Source organism: Scyliorhinus canicula, chromosome 7, assembly GCF_902713615.1.
Source record: "Scyliorhinus canicula chromosome 7, sScyCan1.1, whole genome shotgun sequence".
NCBI classification, from domain to species: domain Eukaryota; kingdom Metazoa; phylum Chordata; class Chondrichthyes; order Carcharhiniformes; family Scyliorhinidae; genus Scyliorhinus; species Scyliorhinus canicula.
In genome coordinates, this window is record NC_052152.1 from 135,710,850 (window position 1) to 135,734,235 (window position 23,386).

The 23,386-nt window shown below is 46.4% G+C and overlaps 1 protein-coding gene across 1 annotated transcript in view; it reads left to right on the top strand.

The window, feature by feature from the left end:
- The window catches only part of LOC119969406 (tumor necrosis factor receptor superfamily member 5-like), a 36,935-nt gene that overhangs the window by 9,570 nt on the left and 3,979 nt on the right, over nt 1–23,386 (top strand). Inside the window, exons 2-7 of the mRNA XM_038803023.1 lie at nt 9,503–9,587; nt 12,238–12,363; nt 13,419–13,568; nt 14,345–14,438; nt 17,651–17,706; nt 19,989–20,099. Of these exons, the coding sequence (XP_038658951.1) occupies nt 9,503–9,587; nt 12,238–12,363; nt 13,419–13,568; nt 14,345–14,438; nt 17,651–17,706; nt 19,989–20,099 (622 nt within the window). The remainder of the gene's footprint in view (nt 1–9,502; nt 9,588–12,237; nt 12,364–13,418; nt 13,569–14,344; nt 14,439–17,650; nt 17,707–19,988; nt 20,100–23,386) is intronic.

Sequence of the window (23,386 nt, forward strand, 5' to 3'; positions counted from 1 at the left end):
CGTGGGTTTCCTCCGGGTGCTCCGGTTTCCTCCCACAGTTCAAAGATGTGCGGGTTAGGTGGATTGGCCATGCTAAATTGCCCGTAGTGTCCTAAAAAGTAAGGTTAAGGGGGGGGGGGGGGGGGGGGGGGGGTTGTTGGGTTACGGGTATAGGATGGATACGTGGGTTTGAGTAGGGTGATTATTGCTCGGCACAACATCGAGGGCCGAAGGGCCTGTTCTGTGCTGTACTGTTCTATGTTCTATGCATTCAATGAAAATGCTGTGAGTGTTTGGATGATTACCAAGTTATACATATCCAGGAGGCGTGGTCAGCAAGAGTGTCTACAAGTAATGTTGGTGAATTGTTCTCATTGCTATCTACAATCACGTGGTTAAAAAGCCTCTTCTGGGGATTCAGCCCTCCCCTCTCCCTCACCACCCCCCACCTTCACTTAGGTGTCCATCACGGCTCAGTTGGTAGCCTACGAGTCAGAAGGTTATAGGTTCATGCCCCACTCCAACAACATGAGCACAAAACCCTTGACTGAGACACCACTGTGGTGCTGAGGATGCGCTGCACCGGTGGACAGGACATACGATCTTTCGTATGAGATTTTAAATTGAGGCCCTGTCAGCCCCTAAAGGATCCCATGGCACTATTTCATTGACCCATTGACCTGTCCAATATTTATGTCTCAGTCAACACCACAAAAAACAGATTAGTTGGTCATATCACATTGCAGATTGCAGTTTGTGGGATCTTGCTTTGTGGAAAGTAGCGGTCATATTTCTGACATTACAACAGAGACCACACTTCAGAAAGGTATTTAATTGGCTGTTAATTGATTTGAGATGGCGAGTTGTAATGAAGGGCACAGTGTAAAGGCAAGATTTCCTCACTGTAAGATGGCAACAAAAATCATCTAGTTGGAGCATATAATGTTTTCATTTTTGGGCACGTTTTGCTGGAGTTGTTTTAATCGGATATGTCAACATTTGCCCTTCAATTCTGCCATGCAATTGCAGGCTCCAACGCCACACAGTGTTCAGCAGATCAAGCAGAAAGCCCACCAACACCTACCTGTTCAGAGCAACTAGGAACGAACAGTAAAAGTGATCGTCCCAGTATGCCCCATGCCAAGAGAGCAAAGACTGGTACTGTGGAGAAAATTTATTTTGTCCGGCTCTCACATCAACCACCATCTTGAACATGAAACTTATATTCATCCACTGACCCATGGAAAATGCCACAGGCAATTTACTAGTATCCTGTTCTATTATGTTTTTCAGAGAAGCATTGGCAGGTTGCTGCAGTGCATCTTGTACATAATACTCAATGTAACCATGGTGCACAGTGGTGCCGAGAAAGTAGTTAGGGTGGTGGATAGACTGCAGATCATACCCTGTCAAGACCTTTCATAAGTTTGAAAACTCTTAACATTAATCATCTGCTCTCTTGCAGTGATAAAGACCCAATCTTTGAGTCTTTCTTGACAATTGTATCCATTCATTCTCAATATCAATCTAGTTGATCTTCACTGCATTCTCTTCAGAGCTCTGATATCCTCCCTATAACAAGGTGCCAAGATCTACCATCATATAACCTAGAATTCTTTCTACCACCTTGAAAGATCTGTGTGTCCACTCTCCTGGATCTCTGTTTCTTTAAGAGTATTTAGAATGTACATCCTCTCACATGTTCTTTTTCTTCAAGTAGGCTACTTTACAGGTTTCTGCATTGCACTCCCTCTGCCACCTTTGTGACCCCTGTTCTGAATGGTCAATGCCCCTCTTGCAACCTCCTGCATTCTTCCTCATTCTTTGTAATGCTTGATTTAGCATGATCAGCAAACGTGCACACCATACCTCTTGTGGCTACATCCAAATCATGTACGTAGATGAAAAACCGAAGAAGTCCCAGTGTAGATCCCAAAATCTACACGCCAGCAAACCCCCCAAAAACCTATTCTCTACTTAAAGAATCCAGACAGCTGGTGCACAACAATTGGTCCACAGCACCTTTACAGTAAGGAGGAGGCAAATAAAGTGGAGTCTATCCTGTGGACACCCCCCCCCTCCTCTGCATTGAGCCCCCCCCCCCCCCCCCCGCCCCCCAATCCCTGAAGATCCTGCCCCCATTCAATGCCTGGATTCACTGAAAAACAATTACTTGAATGGGGTACAGAAAGCTGATTGGCATCAACAACACCGTATCGCAGAGTGTTCTGTACATCTTCAGAGAGAAGTGCGGGTTAGGGAAAGGGAGAAAGTGAGAAAAGGCCAGCACTAGAAGTATTCAGACAATTCCTTCTTCACATGTTGTACACAGACTTTTATGACTATGTTAAGCATAACTCATGGTATTACGGTAAGGGTAACAGAATAATACTGGTTGGGTGTGTTCTGTGGTTTATCCACCGCAGTAGGATGGTGGTGGTTGGGGTGGGGGGGGGAGAGCCAGATGTCAGTTAACGGTACAACCCCAGGTTGCAGGGGAGTTTTCACATGGAAAACCCCTAGTGGGCCGGATACAGTACAATGTAAAAGTACAGTCACATCACTCGTTACCCCATTGCGACTTTATTTTCTGCTTTGTCTTTTGTATGAGCCAAAACACTGTGTTACGAACATGGATGAAAACAAATGAGAGAAATTGTATCTTGGGGAACCAGACGGACAGATTAGTCAAAGCACAGCCAGCAAGCCGACATACAGATTTTGTCAGATTGATGGTGGCACTAGCATACACCACGTCATGAAAATCCATTCACCTGCATTTGAACAGCTCGAAGAGGGTGACATGTTATTTCGAACGTGTCAATTGTGTTTATAAACATCAACAGTATTTTGCGGTGCAGTGCACTTTCTGATCTTAGAGGCCAGGTCACAGCACGGATGGCCCAGTTCCGCTCCCATACATGAAAGAAAAAATGGGAGGGATGTCATGGGGAAGTGGTGGCAGAGTGGTATTGTTACTGGACTAGTAATCCTGACTCAGAGGGCAACCCACTCAGTTTAAGGACAATTAGGGATGGACAATACATGCCGGTGTTTGTCAGTGACACCCACATCCTATAAAACAAATTTTAAGAACGTATGTAATCTAGCAGTCACACTCCATGAGGCCCCAGAAATCTGGGGTAAGGTGCGGTAGGGTGAAATGCTGGACAGTCTGAGCTTAGCTCCACCTCACACTGGGATGCAAATATCCTCAATCTGTGGCTGCAGGGATCTGGTGTAAACAAGTTTCGATGGTCTCAATGCAGCTTATGTAGTGGGATCATTGTCCAGCAATCAAATTCCAAGGTGGCACAATGGTTAAGCGCTGCTGCCTCACAATACCAGGGACCTTGGTTCAATTCCGGCCTTGGTTGACTGTGCAGAGTTTGCGTGTTCTCTCCATGTCTGCGTGGGTTTCCTCTGGGTGCTCCGGTTTCCTCCCACTGTTATAAGATGTGCCGGTTAGTATGGATTGGCCATACTAAACTTGCCTCTTAGTGTCCAAAGGTTAGGTGGGGTTACAGGGATAGGGTGGGGGAGTTGGCCTAGGTAGGGTGCTCTTTTAGAGGGTCAGTGCAGACTTGATGGGCCGAATGGTCTCCTTCTGCACAGTAGTGATTCTTTAGGATTCGATGAAATGCAGATATTTCACCCAATGTAGGAAGGAACACTGAGACTGGGACTGAGGAATGTTCTTCAGCAGTATGGAAGGATCTTTACTCTGTACCTAATCTGGAAGTGTTTGATGCTGATACAGAGTGACTGAGCTAGTAAGAGTTAATTTCCTCAGTACTAATATAATCAGCCAGAACGTAAACAAAAAATTGAATTGTACTTTGTTCAAATCTGACTGTTAGAGTTATCCTCTGTGTGTCTCTCGCCAACATACAAATGCCCACAATTGTATTTAATTTTGCACTAAGTGTATAGGAATTTTTTTAAATCCAGGAATTCACAAGTGGTTTCTCTGTCTTGAGCATTCCCTCAAAAGTCCACAGCAGAAGGTTTTTGAATTCAATTGTCAGGTTGATTAAATTTGGGTCAGAGGTTTGTGGATTTAAGTCCCTCTCATCATGATTTGGAGTTCATAATTAAAATGGCCACTGATGGATTACTGCAGCAATTGAAGAGCTGTTATGTTAAAGATCCCATAGCACCATTGGGAGAGAAGCATTGCACTCTCCCTTGCCTTCTGTTATCATCAAAAACACCATTCAACTAATCACTTGTGGAAATGCTGTTTTGCAGGATATTACTTTGCGCAAAATCTGAACTCAGTCATTGCACTCTTACATCTGAGTCAGAAAATCATGGGTGTAAGTTTCACTCCCAAGCTAGAACTTGTCCCACTTCAGGAATTGCAGTACAGATGGAGTTCTTTGTTGTGGGTGTTGCTGTGTTTTGGATGAGCTTTTAAGATGTGGCTCTGTCCTCCCTCTCAGGCACAACTCAGAGAAGAACAGGTAATGCCCTGCACAATATTGAACCCCCGATCTACACCATTGAAATCACAATATCGACTTGTACATCTCATTGTTTCTGGGGACCTGCTGCATGCCGATTGGTTGCTGCATTTTCCTGGTCACCAACAGTGACTATGCTTTAGAAGTAGCTCAATGACTGTCAAGCGCTTTTGGATCTCCTTAAGATGTGGAAGGTGCTGTCTGAATGCAAGTTATTTTCTTTGTTGTCGATAATTCACAGTTGTGACCTTGGTTTTCGTGAACTATATTGTTTTATCGATGTGTGAGCCGAGTTGGTCTTTAAATGCTCGTCTCAGTCTTCAGGGATCATCTGTGACGTAACTGTGTCATTCACTGCTGCATGCCAACATTCAGAGAATCATACAGTGCAGAAGGAGGCCATTTGGCCCATCATGCCTGGACCTGCTCTTTGAAAGCATTATCCAATTAATTTCACTCTCTGCTGGCTCCCCATCCTCTCCGTATCTTTCCCCTTCAAATATATATCCAATTCTCTTTTGAAAGTTAGGATTGTAATCTGCTTCTACTACCCTTTAAAGCTATGAATTCCTGATTGTAACAACCCTTGCTGCATATATTGATGAAATCTCCCCACTGGTTCTTTTGCTACTCACCTTAGATCTACATTTTTTGGTCATTGACTTTCCTGCCGGTGGCACCATTCTCTCCCTTTCACTTTATTAGAAGATTCCCATCAATACCTAACTCGGAATTAACGACTAACTTGCTGCAGTTTGAAACTTTTAATCCCGACAATCATGCTTCAAGAAAACCCAAGTCCCCTTTCACATTATGCTTAATTTCCTTTCCTGACAAAAGTATAAATGTGCCATCAGCATGGCATGTAAGCTATACAGCATGGGGGAAGCAGTGGTGTCGTGGTAATGTCACTGGATTGGTAATCCAGAGACTGTTATTAACGCTCTTAGAACATGGGTTCAAATCTCACTGCAGCAGCTGGTGGAATTTTAATCTGATTAATGTATGAATGTGGAATTAAAAGCTAGTCTCAGTATCATCAATTGTGGTAAAAGCCCATCCGGTTCACTTTAGGGAAGGAAATCTGTCATTCTTAACTGGTCTGGACTACATGTGACTCCAGATGCACAATAATTTGGTAGACTCTTTAACTGCCCCTTGAAATGGCCGAGCAAGTTCAGGGGCAATTATGGTTGGGCATCAAATGCTTAATTTGCCAGCGAAGCCCACATCCCATCGAATAATTTAAAATGTGTTGGCAGGGCAGATGTGTTTTTAGTGAGAAAGCTGTGGGAAATTTTCTGCTTTCCCCCTCGATTTCATGAGAAAATAATGTTATGGCTGATAAATTATTAAGAAACAGTCATGAATTGATTAGCGGAACCATCTGTACCACTTAGTACCAGATGGTTTGAAGTTACTGTTGGCTTCTATGCTTTGGGCTCAACAAACCAGACTGGGACACCTCCCCCCCCCCCCCCCATCTAAACTATCTTTTCTCTCCCTCCAAATGGACCTGCGATAATTGCAGCTCCTATCCCATGTTCCTAAGAGCTTAGGTTACCTTTCACATGCAATATTGGAGGATCTACTGTACCTGCACTGTTGATAGACCTGATTCATTTATGTAAAGCAAATTAAGATCATTAAGATTCTTGACATATAAATCAAAGCTAGAATTTGTCAGTTATGCAACTAGACTTAACCTATCACATATAATAGCAATGTCCCTCCAGAATTAGACAGTGAAAATCACTCTTTATGTTTAGACACAAGTACAAGGAACTCACATTTACCGTTGTGTATTGAAGCCCATATGAGGAGTCTTTTGCTGATGTAAATAATCAGTTGTCGTAGTGCGTGGAGCAACATTTTTGCAGTGGATTACAGTTTCGCCAGAATACAATGGCTGCAATGTTTTCAGTGAGATTTAATCCTGAGAAAAATGTTGACTGACTGCAAGAATCGTAACTGATACACTCGAGCAGTGAAAGACGGAAATTTTTTATTTTAAAACTTCTCTGTTGAAATGGATAGTAACTGAAGAGTGTAATTCTGCGAGGAAATTTCTCATCACTGATTTGAAATACTTAGAAATGTGTTTACATTTTAATTTGTAGCAATTTCTCTGCTGTCACTTTCTGACCTCTGTCTGCTGGCTGTCCAGTGTTGTAGGTTCCAGCAGCCATCACATGTTGGCCTTGGTTCGGGGTCAGAAGGTCGTGTGTTCAAAGTCCCAGTCCAGAAACTGGAGCGTCAAATCCATGCCGTTGCTTTCAATGCCACATTAGGAGGTGATCTTCTCACCCAAGACCAGAGCACAGACATGCAGAAAGTAATACTGAGCTTTTTTTAACGATGGGTGGGTGTCACCTTCAGGAACCCGCTCTGAATAAAAAGGACGCAGACAACTTTCTTGCTCCCCCTCATTCGATTGTGGTTCCTGGTACAGTCACCTAATTCAGCACCGGCTGGGGTTAAACTCTTTATTTATGTGGCCAGTATCTAGGTGACACCATGCGTTCGACCAAAAGGAAGACCTTGGTTGTCAATAATAAAATATATTTTTTACCTAGTGACTTATTTTGCTCTGGAAATCACTGCCTGAAAAGATAATAAATTCCCCAGAGCGATTTGGACAGATAGGCTAAAAAGGAATAAAAAATGGAGGGACATTGGGAAAAAGCAGGGAAGTGGGACTATGGTATCTCGGCTGTATGATTCCATAACCCTAACCAGTCATCAACTGTGCTCCCCAATAGTCAGGTAATAAAAATAGTATCAACCCTAGACCTGAGCCCTATACACTGGATGAACCTTGGTAAGAGTCCTTATCTGGTCTCACTGGTCCTGGTGAGGCAGTGGTAGAAGGGTTACAGTCAATCTCTGCACTGGGGCCATGCAGAGGAAATTGGGCAAAGTGCTTGCCCACTATCCTGTGATAGTTGATAGAAAGTGCTTGTATGTAAACATTGACGGGGACCACTTCTGGACAAGATCTTACATTGCACCCAGTATATCCGGCTCTCACTAAATATTCAGTCACTGCGCACATTACGGGAGGGCAGAAAATCACAATGAATTCAAAGGTTTTAAGGTGTAGCTGGGAATGTAGAACTTGAAACACAGATGGATGAGCCGTGCTCTTATCGAAGGACAGAGCAGGCTCAAGGGATCAAATGATCTATTCCTGCTCCCATTTTGTATGTTCATATGTTTGTTTTGTAGATCATACCCCAGAAAGAGTCTGTGCGTTGAGGAGAGTTTTATAGAAGAAGAGGCAATGGGAGTATTTTTAACCTAATGCACCCGTTAATTTGAATCTAAAATTGCCTGGGGTGGCACACACGTCAGAGGTTGTGTAGACAGATAGCACAGAGTTCAGTGTTTGAGAACTGAAACTAACACATAGAAAAGGACGAGAATACATCAACTGGCCATCAGCTTTATTGCATCTTGACACACACTATGAATCCGTCCCTCCTTTCCCATTTACGCTAGTGGAGGAAATAGCCCAGAGAAATGACAACTTGGACCAATTTAAAGGGAAAAGAAACTGGGAAATTCCACTCGAATTTCTGGAAGTAATCTAGTTTGCAGCTGGAGGCTGTGCTGACTCATCTCTGTAGTCTCAATTAACCCAGCTAGCATTTGTGTCTCGGCTGAAATATATTTGGGATTTTCCAGTCACCAAATATTGTTTCCCCGTCGATCATCTGAATTTTGGAAACTTTTAGGATTTCTGAAGTCAAAGGTTTTCAAACAAAAATAATTCCTCTTTTTTTTTGTTGAAAATTGCCCAGTCAAACAGGGGAAGCCCAATGATTCATGGTGACACTGTCAATGTTTAGGAACAGGCCATGTATCAATTAATTGTCGAGAAAATGGGCTGCCAATGTTCTGGGCTGAATTCGGTCATCTCAACCAGCGGCACTGCCAATGGTTTAAGGTATTGGGATGGGTTGTATGGGAATCAGAGAATCAGTCAGGGGTTTCTGTTGCAACCGCTTGATGGAGAGTCAGTGCTGACCTTGGGCGAGGACAATATCAGCCTTGGCCAACAACACTATCAACATTGGCTTGGGCCACACGGACGGGATGATGCTTAAGAATCGAGGATTTCAAGGGAAAGGGGAAGGAGGGAATATTGGATCTGAAACCTTGTCAGATTAAGAAAAATCATTGCAGGTGTAATTCCAGATAAGCAGGGCAGGAGGAGAAGAAGTCACAATCGGGAATGAAAGGGATGCGCCGGTCGGCCAAGTTTTAGGTCCAAGTAATGTCAATAACACCAGCTTGCATTGTACGCACTTTTAATGAGGTGAAACACCCCAACAGTAATGGAATCAGAATGAAAGAGACATTAGGACAGGTTTCAAGGAGCATTTTGAAGGAGAGAGGTTGAGAAATGGAGACATTGAGGGAGGTGTCTACCCATCATACCCATTCCCATAACCAAATCATACCCATATAAGCAGCTGAATTTATGTGTGTCTTTGACGCAAGTTAGCTCTTCTTTCTGTGCCAATTTAATATATGTTAAATTTAATTAAAATGTGAGGCATGTAGTGGTAATGTCACTGGGTTAGTAAGCCGTAAGGCCAGGCTATTGCTCTCGGTTCAAATTCCACCAAAGCATCTGGTGAAATTTAAATTCAATTAATAAAATCTGGGATTAAAGGCCAGTCTCAGTATTGGGGACCATCGACTGTTGTAAAAACCCATCTGGTTTAGTGAAGGAAATCTGCCATCCTTACCCGGTCTGGCCTACATGTGACTCCAGACCCTGAGTAATGTGGGTTGACTTTTAACTGCCCTCTGAAATAGCCTTGCAAACTACTCAGTTCAAGGGAAATTAGGGACGGACAACAAATGCTGACCTTGTCAGCGGCACCCACATCCCATGAAAGAATAAATTTTAAAAATGTTTGAATTGAAATGCAGAATGGCATTGAGCTAATCCATGGTTAGGTCTCTGTGTGGAAGGTTTGACTGAACTCTGGGCTGTAAGTGGTGCAGGTTCTGATTTTCATTCTGTGCCTCTGCTTCTTTCTCAGGTTTGTCAGGTTGCTTCACGCAAAACCTGTGAGGACAGAACCAAGTACTTAAAGTTTGCCAAGTGTTGCTCCAAGTGTCCACCTGGTGAGTAATGACATTACAATGACAATGATTGGAACAAGGATCAGAACATGATAGCAAGAGTAAGTTATCCAGTCCCTCAAATTTGCTCCACCATTCCACTAGATCATAGTTGTCTTTATCTTAACTTCATCTACCGACCTTGGTCGCTTTAATACCCTGGCCTAAGAAAAATCCATCAATCCCGGGACTGAAATTTCCAATTGATCCACAACCCTGACAGTATTTTTGTGGGAGTGAGCTCCAGACTTCCACTACCCTTTGTGCGAAGCTATGCTTCCTGACATCACCCCTGAACAGCCTAGTTCGAATTGTAAGGTTGTGACAATCCCTTGCTTTGGATACCCCTGCAGAGGATTTCATTTCTCTTTATCTACCCAATCAAATCTTAAACACGGAAGTTACCTCACCCTTTAATCTTCTACATTTGAGAGAATAGGAAGTACAAACTTTGTTTATACAATCTGTCGAAGGATTTATGGGCAGAATTTCTTCCCCCCCCCCTCGTGGCGTATTTCCTGATGGCGGAGATGGACTGTTATTGGCCGGCGGTCCTGCTGACGTCTACAGGGTTTTGTGTGCCCCGCACCCTCTGCCACCTGGAAATATGCCGCGGGGAGGGGGTGGGGGAATCAGCATTGGTGGGACTGGAAGACCCCGACAGCAGGAAGGGCCGTAAAACTTTGCTCTAAGCCTTTTCTCCCTGGCATCATTGTGCCAAGTCTATACTGCTGTCTCTCCAAGTTTAGTATATCCTTCCTGAGATTGCACTCCAGCAAGGGAGGCAGCGTGGTGGAAAGGGCATCCTGGAAGGATGTCAGAGGTAATGGTACTGTGATGTAGACAGAATTCTTCACTTCCAAGTTCAAAGTTCAAACCTAGCCCATTTTGAAGAAGACCAGGGCAATTCTCCCTGACGCCTTTGTCAATATTTATCCTTCAAACAACATAATTAAAGAAACAGATGATCTGGTTATTATCTGTTTGAGGGACATTGCTACACATAAATTGACAGCTGGTTTTCCTAAATTTCAACACTCCAACAGTACTTCATTGGCTGAAGCCCACTTTGAAATGCCCCGAGGCCCTGAACATTTCTTTGGACACGAAATTTAGACAACAACAAATATCAAATGCACATTTAAGAAGGGAATGGTGGTGGGGAGCTTGCTGAGACATACCCACTTCCGTGTCTCTGACTAAAACAAGCAACCTGTTTGGCCATGTTCATTTAAAATGGTTTTTGATGGTTGCGTTTTCTTTGTCACTCATTCTCTTACATTTAATTATCTATACTGTCAGCCTGTATCCCTTTCCTTTCGGTTTTATACAAAACACCAGTGAATAAATTAGTCCCAATATCCTCCAGCACAACAACCATCCTGCAACACAACAGCACTGACTGCTCAATGAGGAGGGGGAGGTTTTCATGCTGGGCCCTACTGATTAACACAGCGAGGCGGCCTCAGGAAGCACCACTCATCAGTCCTGGGAGAGGGTGCAATAACTTATAGAGTTATCAGTCAGAGGGACTGGGGGTGCAGTGGGGGGATTGGGGGGGGGGGGGGGGGGTAAATGTCACTGGATTAGTAATCCAGGCAAACAGGCCAGTTTTAGAGATAGATAGATAGAGATAGAGAAATACAGCACAGAACAGGCCCTTCGGCCCACGATGTTGTGCCGAACTTTTGTCCTAGGTTAATCATAGAATCATTTTTTCTTGGGACATGGGTTTGTGTCTCATGGTATTTTAATTCATAAATACATTTGGAATTGAAAAAAGCTCATCTCAGTAATGCTGGTGAAAAAAACCCACCTGGTTCACTAATGTCCCTTCAGGGAAGGAAATCTGCCGTCCTTACCTGGTCTGGCCTACATGTGACTCCAGACCCACAGCAATATGCTTGACTCTTAACTGCCCTCTACAGTGACCTGGCAAGCCACTCGGTTCAGGGGCAATTCGGTATGGGCAACAAATGCTGGCCCACCCAGTGACACCCACATTCAATGAAAGATTTAAAAAAAAAATGACCTCAGTTCGCAGGAGTCATTATGACCAGCTATCTTAACTTTACTACATGCTCTTTTTATGGTTCCATCATCCCCGCAGCCTCATATCAATGGTCACTTTTCAGTTGTGTGCTTGTACATTGGATCTTGACAAGCCAATTCTGTCCTCACTTGCATTTTGCTCACAGGAGAATTAAGACAAGGACAGTTGCAATTCTCCTGCCACTATCAGATTTGAGGTCAGGTAGCAAACCAGGAGCTACACTGGAAGAACTTTTCACCATGTTTGTGTAGATCAGGAGTACGCGATATGGCACAATAGCCCACTGTGCTAGTGGAGGAAGCTATAGGATTGATGATGTTGGAAGTTTCGGAGATCTGGAACATCCCACCCACCTGTTTATAGATGGGAGAGAGGGAGGAATCACAAAAGCAAAATGCTGGAAATCTGAAATAAAACAGAAAATGCTGGGCGTTCTCACGGGTCGAGCTGGCAGCATCTGTGAGAGAGAAACGCTTCCGGTCGATGACCTTTCATCTGAGATTGTTTATGGTGTGACTAAAATCAGGAGAGAAAAGATTTCCCGTTATTTCCGAGTGTATTTGCTTTTGCTGAGGGTGTTGAATTGTTTGTTGTTTGCAGGCGAGTACATGAGCAGTCAATGCACAGATGTAAAGGACTCGGAATGTCAACGTTGTGGCCCTGACCGTTATCAGTCAGAATGGAACACATTGGACCATTGCCAACTACACAAAAGCTGTAACAATAGTAGGTATTAATTGCTGCCTCGTGTCTCATTGATTAGGAGCCAAAGCCTAATTCCTGAAAAGTGAGAAAGTACTTGTCCCAGGCACAGACTCTGACTTTAAGCCATCTATCTGCATCAATTCTGGCGAAATGAAATGAAAATGAAATGAAAATCGCTTATTGTCACGAGTAGGCTTCAATGAAGTTACTGTGAAAAGCCCCTAGTCGCCACATTCCGGCGCCTGTCCGGGTAGGCTGGTACGGGAATCGAACTGTGCTGCTGGCCTGCCTGTTTTAGAAGCCAGTGATTTAGCCTGGTGAGCTAAACCAATGCTTGTTTGCCCCTTCATTGTCTTCATGAACGATACATCGTGTTTCGGATTAACACAGCTAGAGCTGTGGGGGACAGCTCACAGCTCCATGGGTTGGTTTAGCTCACTTGGCTAGACAGCTGGTTTATGATGCAGAGCAAGGCCAGCAGCGCAGGTTCAATTCCTGTATCGGCTGAGGTCATTTGTGAATAAGCCTTCTCAACCTTGCCCCTCCCCTGATCCTTAGGTTTAATCACCACCTGTCAGCTCTCCCTCTCAAAAGGGGAAATCAGCCTCTGGTCATCTGGGACTATGGCGACTTACCTTACCTTACAACTCCAGGATCCCAGCCCAGAGCCTAGTCTTTAGGCATGAGCCTGGACACTGAGGTGGAGATTTACAGACCAGTTGAGGTGGGGGTGACAAGAGCCAGGATGGGTGTGAGCCATTCAAATGTACTTTGGCGGGATGGAAAATGCCACTGGTGGGAGGTGTCACCTGGTCATTTGACCACCAGGGGCATCACAACCAACTTGGCACCACCTTCAGTAAAAAGAACTTGGCCAACGGGGAGAGCTGTTAGTTGTGTTTGTTTCAGAGTGAGAGCAAACACTAGCAAAAATGCTGGAACCTAAATAATCCATGAATATAATTCTTCGGTTATAATCTTCCTTCATGGTTATACTTCCTGGTGTATTGAATGGACTCAATGTGCACTGTCATTTCTATTCTCCTTTGACGTTCTCTCTCTCTATCTCCCTTTAGATGGAGGATTTGTGGTCGAGAATCCAGGCACTAGTACCACAGACACTGTTTGCCAGTGCCAGTTAGGAATGCAATGCATCAACAAGGATTGTGAGATTTGTAAAGAAAACGAGGTCTGTGGACCTGGAACTGGAGTCGTTTACAGAGAAGGTGGGCCATGGAGGGAAAGCATCAGGCATTGTGGACCCTCATTTATACTCAACTGAGTCATGGTTTTGTGAATTAAAGGACCATCAGGCTCCTTAGCAATGGGAAGAGATCATTAGATCCAAGCCGATTGGACAACTCTGTAAACCTCAGCTCACCCAAAGCTCTGCTCCCTGTCTCTTAACTTGCAGCAAGACCCATTCACTCATTGCCGCTGGGCTTGCTGACCTGGCACTGGGCCTCGCTCCAGCAATGCCTCAAATTTCACATCCTCACTCTCCCTACCTCAGACATCTCCTCCAGCTCCGCAACCTCCCGTGAGTGCGGCATTCCCCACTCTCTCTACCCAGCCATTGGCAGCTGTGCCATCTCAGCTTCCCAGAAGGAAAAAACACAGTACAACGGGGAAATAAGAAAACTGTTCCAAACTGTTTTCCCCTTTGGGTTCCTCGGCGCTTCAGCTCTGGAATTTTCTCTTTAATCCCCCTCCATCTCTCTTTTAACCACTCTGGCCAAAGTTTTAATCGTCTGGCCTGAGGTCTCTGCTTCAGTACCTCATTCTTACGCTCAGCGTCAGTCTTTGTCAGATTATACCTTGGACAGTTTATGCTATGTTAATGATGCTATATTAAACTCATATTGTTGTAGCACAGAGTGAGTTAACATGGTGATAAATTCTGTACTCCAATATTTCTAAGCACTTGGCAACTACAAGTGTCAGCCCCGTAGTATGCAGAATATAATCCTAAATAATGTTGTGCTTCTGTTTTGCTTATTAGATGAGGGTTTCGCAAGGCCTTTATGTGAGAAATGTGAAGCTGGATATTTTTCGAATGTGTCCTCTAAATTGGAGTCTTGCCAGAGATGGAACGAGTAAGTCTGGATACGATGCGGGGAGATTGCTGAAATAATCTTCCATTAAATTATCTGTTTGATGGCCTTGTTGCACAAGGATGTGGTACAGTGACATTGGGCAGGACCTACTGGCTGTGTTGTGCCCGAAAGGTAGCACGTCGCGGCTGGTAGATGATGGGAGATCCCACGAGGCAACTAATCTCACTCAAATATGTGTTCCCGAGATCTAACCAAGGTGTGGGATCTAACCTCAGGCGAGTGCCGTTCAGTGTTGGTCACCACAAAGGGGGACCAGATGGAACGCCGCTAGTGGGGGTCTCCCAGGGGATCGGATCGGAGACCCCAGCTGCATACCCTCTGGGCAGGGTAGCATCGTGGCACTGCTAATGTCATCTGGGCACCCTAGCACTGCCAGCTGGCATCCTGGCAGTGCCACTCGGGGACCAGCCTGGTATTCTTAAGGTGCCCAGGTGGCACTGCCAAGCTTGCAGGGAAGCCCCAGGGTGCCAGGCTGGCACTACCAAGCTGGCATATTTTATGTGGTGGAGTTTGGGCCGGGGTGCCCTATGTGGGTGTAAGGGGTGCGGGGGCCCAAGGACGCCCCTTATAGTGAGTTGAGGTTTTGGAGGGGGGGGGTTGGGAGTCACGTCGGGGACTCGAGAGATCGGGTTTACATTTACAAATAGCGGAGCTCCTTAGTCCTGGGAGTGGAGGCCAAGTGCAGCCTCGGCCGCACATTCCCCATCGAGTCTCCGATTGACCCGGATGGACATTAGATAACGGATCTTTCTCAGCGCTCTGATTGCCGGGCAACACCCAGCCTATCGCAAGCTATGAGACTCTGCCCCCATTCGGGTGGATCACCCCCATTGAGAGCAACATTCTCGTCTATGCTGCCTTTGCGATCTTAGCCTAAGTGGGAGTTGAGGGTAATGGTTTGATTCCCGTCTTGAGTCACTGTCTGTGCGGAGTCTGCACGTTCTCCCCGTGTGTGCGTGGGTTTCCTCCGGGTGCTCCAGTTTCCTCCCACAGTCCAAAGATGTGCAGGTTAGGTGGATTGGCTATGCTAAACTGTCCCTTAGCGTTCAAAAAGGTAGGTGGGGCTACTGGGTTACGGGGATAGGTTGGAAGTTTGGGCTTAAGTGGGGTGCACTTTCCAAGGGCTGGTGCAGACTCGATGGGCCGAAGGGCCTCCTTCTGCACTGTAAATTCTATGAATACACCGATCTCTCACAGATTCTTTCAACAAGTGAAGTGCTAAAAACAGCAACATCCAAAGCCCCAATTATGTATTATTCAAATAAACTTGCTGTGGTGGGAGAGTTAGAAAAGCAAGCCACTTGAGTTTTGATGAGAGAACCAGAGTATCCGAAGATTCATTTTTATCAGAGAGTTTGCTTATTAAAGGGAAGGGTTTGAATAGAGAGGATATTCACGGGATTAATTTAATAGGAGAGTTCAGGAATAAGAGGGTTAAGATTTCACAGGACAGGCATGAGAGAGTCAGCTTTCACTGGGAGAGTTTGGGTATGAGAGGGGCAGTTCACAATGGGAGTCTTGAGGCATCAGAGGGACAGTTCTTAATGAATGAGTATGGGTATTAGAGGGTAGTTCACTATGGGAGAGTTGGGGTATTAGAGGGTAGGTCACAATGGGAGAGTTGGGGTATTAGAGGGTAGTTCACTATGGGAGAGTTGGGGTATTAGGGGGTAGTTCACTATGGGAGAATTGGGGTATTAGAGGGTAGGTCACAATGGGAGAGTTGAGGTATTAGAGTGTAGGTCACAATGGGAGAGTTGGGGTATTAGAGGGTAGTTCACTATGGGAGAGTTGGGGTATTAGAGGGGTAGTTCACTATGGGAGAGTTGGGGTATTAGAGGGTAGTTCACTATGGGAGAGTTGGGGTATTAGAGGGTAGGTCACTATGGGAGAATTGGGGTATTAGAGGGTAATTCACTGTGGGAGAGTTGGGGTATTAGAGTGTAGGTCACTATGGGAGAGTTGGGGTATTAGGGGGTAGTTCACTATGGGAGAGTTGGGGTATTAGAGTGTAGGTCACTATGGGAGAGTTGGGGTATTAGAGGGTAGTTCACTATGGGAGAGTTGGGTTATTAGAGGGTAGTTCACTATGGGAGAGTTGGGGTATTAGAGGGTAATTCACTATGGGAGAATTGGGGTATTAGAGGGTAGTTCACTATGGGAGAGTTGGGGTATTAGGGGGTAGTTCACTATGGGAGAATTGGGGTATTAGAGGGTAGGTCACAATGGGAGAGTTGGGGTATTAGAGGGTAGTTCACTATGGGAGAGTTGGGGTATTAGGGGGTAGTTCACTATGGGAGAATTGGGGTATTAGAGGGTAGGTCACAATGGGAGAGTTGGGGTATTAGAGAGTAGGTCACTATGGGAGAGTTGGGGTATTAGAGAGTAGGTCACTATGGGAGAGTTGGGGTATTAGAGGGTAGGTCACTATGGGAGAGTTGGGGTATTAGAGGGTAGTTTACTAAGGGAGAGTTGGGGTATTAGAGGGTAGTTCACTATGGGAGAGTTGGGGTATTAGAGGGTAGTTCACTATGGGAGAGTTGGGGTATTAGAGGGTAGTTCACTATGGGAGAGTTGGGGTATTAGAGGGTAGTTCACTATGGGAGAGTTGGGGTATTAGAGGGTAGTTCACTATGGGAGAGTTGGGGTATTAGAGGGTAGTTCACTATGGGAGAGTTGGGGTATTAGAGGGTAGTTCACTATGGGATAGTTGGGGTATTAGAGGGTAGGTCACTATGGGAGAGTTGGGGTATTAGAGGATAGTTCACTATGGGAGAGTTGGGGTATTAGAGGGTAGTTCACTATGGAAGAGTTGGGGTATTAGAGGGTAGTTCACTATGGGAGAGTTGGGGCATTGAGAGGGGCAATTCTCAGTGGAAGATTTGGAGTATTAGAGGGGCAGTTCTCAGTGGGAGAATTTGGGTGCTGGTGGGTAAATTTCATTGGGCCAATCCTTCCCTTTCTATCTGTTACTGTTTCCGTGGCTGCCTTGGTCCCTTCGCTGCCCTACAGCATCAGCCCCACCTGCTGGCCAAGTGTGAACAGGCACTGGAATTATTCAGTAAATGCGGAGCTGCCTGACTGACTCTCCAAACAGATGACCCCTGCCCTGTATGGGTCTCTCTGGGGAGTGACAACGAAAAAGGGATGAAAACTAATAATGTACTTTCCATTTTCTTGTTTTTCTGCAGCTGTGGGTCACTCCAAATGCTGGAAAATGGAACTTCAACAAAAGATGTGAAATGTGGTGAGTCTATCAAGAGAATTTGTTTCCTAAACAATTACAAACTATCAAAACTTATTGGCAGTAATTTTCACTTTGGTCCAGTGGAAATATGCCAAATAAAGTCAATGTAAATTAAAACGAGGATAGATGGATAATGCACAGTTGATCGAACGGTTCCTGTTTACACAATTTCCCAAAACTAAAGTTACTCCCGCTGTCATAATTTAAAATATTCATTGTGAAAACTCAGAAATATCAATCTCCTTATTTCTGAAGATTCTTTGCATTAACAGTCTGCCCCTTAAATACCCCAACTTCCCCAGTGAAAACTGCCCCTCTAATACCCCAACTTCCCCAGTGAAAACTGCCCCTCTAATACCCCAACTTCCCCAGTGAAAACTGCCCCTCTAATACCCCAACTCCCCAGTGAAAACTGCCCCTCTAATACCCCAACTTCCCCAGTGAAAACTGCCCCTCTAATACCCCAACTCCCCAGTGAAAACTGCCCCTCTAATACCCCAACTTCCCCAGTGAAAACTGCCCCTCTAATACCCCAACTTCCCCAGTGAAAACTGTCCCTTAAATACCCCAACTCCCCAGTGAAAACTGCCCCTTAAATACCCAACTCCCCCAGTGAAAACTGTCCCTTAAATACCCCAACTCCCCAGTGAAAACTGTCCCTCTAATACCCCAACTCCCCCAGTGAAAACTGTCCCTTAAATACCCCAACTTCCCCAGTGAAAACTGCCCCTTAAATACCCCAACTCCTCAGTGAAAACTGCCCCTCTATTACCCCAACTCCCCAGTGAAAACTGCCCCTTAAATACCCCAACTCCCCCAGTGAAAACTGCCCCTCTAATACCCCAACTCCCCAGTGAAAACTGCCCCTTAAATACCCCAACTCCCCCAGTGAAAACTGCCCCTCTAATACCCCAACTTCCCCAGTGAAAACTGCCCCTCTAATACCCCAACTCCCCAGTGAAAACTGCCCCTCTAATACCCCAACTTCCCCAGTGAAAACTGTCCCTTAAATACCCCAACTCCCCAGTGAAAACTGTCCCTTAAATACCCCAACTCCCCAGTGAAAACTGCCCCTCTAATACCCCAACTCCCCAGTGAAAACTGCCCCTCTAATACCCCAAATCCCCCAGTGAAAACTGCCCCTTAAATACCCCAACTTCCCCAGTGAAAACTGCCCCTCTAATACCCCAACTCCCCAGTGAAAACTGCCCCTCTAATACCCCAACTCCCCAGTGAAAACAGACTATCTAATTCCCCAAGTCTCACAATGAAAAACGAGCTTAATTAAAAAGCGCTGCTTGCGACACGACCAATCCAGTGACACTGAAAAAAGAACAGCATAGAATGTTGGGGTCTCACTGAGTCCAGCAGACCCTAGCTCGATTGGCTGACCCTTTCCATCCTGTGACCAGAATTATTTTTAAATGTTTCTGAGGGATGTTCTGGGTGTTTCTGAGGTATGCTGTGTGCTTTCAACCTATCGACGACTTTCTATTTATTTTAAATTGGAAACAGTTTTTTCATCAGTTTCCTTGACAAATACAAAGCCAGATCTGGGACCCTGGAATATAGTGATGGGGGTGCCCCTAAGTGTCCTTTTGGATGGGTTTGGCCGGGCGATTCCTGCAGGTGTTTGGGTGAAATCCAGACCCGTATTCACCCACACTGATTTTTTTGGAGCTTGGGGTATTTCTCACTGGAAAATCCCACCTGAGTATTTTTTTCTGCAGTGGGAATCTAATGAGGTCGGCAAGAGATTGGGACGCCATTTTTAAAGGGTGTCCAGATAACGAAGTGAGGTTGAGAGGCCCCCACACCCCCCACACATGGACATCTCAACCCCCACAGACATGGGCAGTACAACGACCCTTGGCCATGGAGGGACAACCTCCTCCCCATCACAAAAAGTCAACCCCAAAACACGAAGGCATGAAGGTGACCCGGCTGTACCCCCATCCATCCTCGTAGGCATCGGGGCATCGGGACCCCCCCCCCCCCCCCCCCCCGCCCAAGCCACCCCGAAAGTGAGCATACCCTGCTATGGGTTGTTCAGCGTCCCCACCTTTAAGGCCCTTTCACCTCTGACCCCCAAAGAAGGCTGTTGCCACCGTGAGAGAGAGGGAATGCAGACAAGACAATGCTCTCACTTATACCAACCTGTAACCATTTACAGTGAGGTTAGGCTGTTAGGAACATTTGGCCTCTCCAAGCTGAAGATAATTTTAAAAATTGAGATGCAGAGAATCAATTTGTGAAACTTTGCATACTTTGCTTCTTTTCAGGTACTCTAGAACTTCCATCCAAAGGCGGATTAATCTTGGTGATTGCACTCCTCAGTGTCATGCTTTTTATCATCATACTGATTTCCCTCATATACATTGGATATAATCAAGGTAAGTGTTCAACATATTTGATTTGGAGTATTTTTGTGTGTGATTTATATGCTTGTTAAAAGATGGAAGTTGGACATGAGAAATGTGACACTTTCTATTTTGTGTGTTCACTGACCCCATCAAACACTCCCAGGGCAGGTACAGCACAGGATTAAATAAAGAGTAAAGATCCCTCTACACTGTTCCCTTCAAGCACACCCAGGACAGGTGCAGCACAGGGACAGATGCTGAGTGAAGCGCCTTCTACACTGTCCTCATCAAACACTCCCAGGACGGGTACAGCACGGGGTTAGATGGAGGGTAATGGTCCCACTACACTGTCCCCATCAAACACTCCCAGGGCAGGTACAGCATGAGGTTAGATACAGAGTAAAGCTCCCTCTACACTGCACCCAGAAAACACTCCCAGGACAGATACTATATGGGGTTAGATTAGAATAAAGCTCCCTCTACACACTGTCCCCATCAAACACTCCCAGGACAGATACTACATGGGGTTAGATTAGAATAAAGCTCCCTCTACACTGTCCCCATCAAACACTCACAGGGCAGGTACAGCATGGGGTTAGATACAGAGTAAAGCTCCCTCTACACTGTCCTCATTAAACAGCTCCCTCTGCACTGTTCCCTTCAAACATCCCCAAGAGAGGTACAGCATGGGGTTAGATGCAGAGGAAAGATCCCTCTACACTTTCCCCATCAAACACTCCCAGGACAGGTATAGCGGTAAAGCATGGGGTTAGGTACAGAGGCAAGTTCCCTCTGCGCTGACCCCATCAAACACTCCCAGGACAGCTACAGCATGGGGTTAGATACAGAGTAAAGCTCCCTCTATTAAAAAAAAATAATAATTTAGAGTACCCAATTCATTTTTACCAATTAAGGGGCAATTTAGCGTGGCCAATTCTCCTACCCTGCACATCTTTGCGTTGTGGGGGCGAAACACACGTAAACACGGGGGAGATGTGCAAACTCCACACAGACAGTGACCCAGTGCCGGGATCAAACCTGGGACCTCTGCGCCCTGAGGCAGCAGTGCTAACCACTGCGGCACTGTGCTGCCCCTAAAGCTCCCTCTATTCCATCCTCATCAAACACTCCCAGGAGAGGTACAGCATGGAGTTAAATACGGAATAACCCTCCCTCTACACAGTCCCCATTAAACATTCCCAGGACCTGTACAGCTCTGGGTTAGAGAGTAAAGCTCCCTCTACACTGTCCCCATCAAACACTCCCAGGGCAGTTACAGGTTGGGTTAGATATTGAATAAAGCTCCCTCTACACCGCACCCATCAAACACTCCCTGGACTGATACTGCCTGGGATTAGATACAGAATAAAGCTCCATCTACACTGCCCCCATCAAACACTCCCAGGACAGAAACAACACGGAGTTAGATAGAGACTAAACCTCCATCTACACTGCTCCCTTCAAACACTCCCAGGAGAGGCACAGCATGGGGTTTGATACAGAGTAAACCTCCCTCTATACAGTCCCCATCAAATACTCACAGGACAGGGACAACATGGGGTTAGATACAGAGTGAACCTCCCTCTACACCATCCCCATCAGGCACTCGCTGGACATGTACAGCTTGGGGTTAGATACAGAGTAAAGCTCCTTCTACACTGTCCCCATTGTTTCTTCTATGAGGGCCACGAAGAATCCAGCACGTGTTTATAGAAGAGAAAGAAAACTTTATATACAACAGCAGCAGTAACTCCCTTGCTGCTCACTCCTCTCTCTAGCTGGTTCCATACTGCAGGGAGCTGCTAATGATTTCTCGGCCCCCCTCATTGGGGTAGCTCATACTCCCAAAGGATTATGGGATTGCCATGAGTCCCCAGCCAGTGGCAAGCAGGCAGGTTATAACAGGTGCCCAGGTTGATGCCACGTGGTCTATTCGGTTTCATTCCTTTGTGTTTCCTTCATAATGATTGATTGCGACTGAGTGGTTTGCCAGCCATTTCAGAGGGCAGTTAAGAATCAACCCACTCCCAAGTCAGACACCGCATGGGGTTAGCTCCAGAGTAAAGCTCCCTGTACACTGTCCCCATCGAACATATGGGGTGAAACTCCCTCTACTCTGATCTGACAGTTTGTCTCCCATCTAACCTGAGAAGAGTAAACCCGACCACATTGGCGTGACAATACTCGCCATCCTGTGCCCTTTCTGGTCACCAGTTTAGTTATAATTAGTATCAGAGATCCAATCTTTCAAATAAGGCATGATCCCACGGCTCCACGTGCTCCTATGGTGATGTGAGGCGCCCCATTGGCATGGTTTGAAGGGAGGGTATGGAACTCTCTTCAGCTCCTGACTAATATTTCTTGCTTCTCCAACACCTGTCAATGTCACATTCTTTGGTCAAGTATTATTTATGGGATTTTCTTCAAAACAATTAATTGTTTGTGAAACCCATTGGGGTTTAAATTTTCTTACAGGGTGCAGGGGGCTGATTACAAGGGGAAGGGTGCAAGGTGCAGGGGGCAGGGTATAGGTGCAGGGGGCAAGGTGCAGGGGTCAGGGTGCAGGGGACAGTGTGCAGGGCATAGGGTATGGGGACAGGTTGCAGGGACAGGCAGGTGCAGGGTACAGGGGGCAGCTCAGGGTGCTGGATGCAAGCACAGTGGGAGTGGCAGGGTAAAGGGGACTGAGAATGGGGACAGAGTACAGGGCGCAGGATACAGGGCACATGGCTCAGTGTATAGGGTGCATTGGACAGGATTCAGGGTGTAGGGTTCAGTGTACAGGATGCAGGGTACTGGGTACAGCATGCAAGATGCAGGTGAAGGGGGCAGAATGCAGGGAGCAGAGTGCTGGGTGCAGCGTTCAGGCTGCAATGTGCAGGGTACAGGGTGTAGAGGGCAGAGTGTTGGGTGCAGGGGGCTGGGTTCAGGAACTGGGTTCAGGAACTGGGGGCTGGGGGTTGGGTGCAGGGGGCTGGATGCAGGGGGCTGGGTGCAGGGGGCTGGTTCAGGGGGCTGGGTTCAGGGGGCTGGGTGCAGGGGGCTGGGTGGAGGGGGCTAGGTGCAGGGGGCGGGTGCAGGGGGCTGGGTGCAAGGGGCTGGGTGCAGGGGGCTAGGTGCAGGGGGCTAGGTGCAGGGTGCAGGGGGCTGGGTGCAAGGGGGCTGGGTGCAAGGGGCTAGGTGCAGGGGGCTAGGTGCAGGGGGCGGGTGCAGGGGGCTGGGTGCAAGGGGCTGGGTGCAGGGGGCTAGGTGCAGGGGGCGGGTGCAAGGGGCTGAGTGCAGGGGGCTAGGTGCAGGGGGCGGGTGCAGGGGGCTGG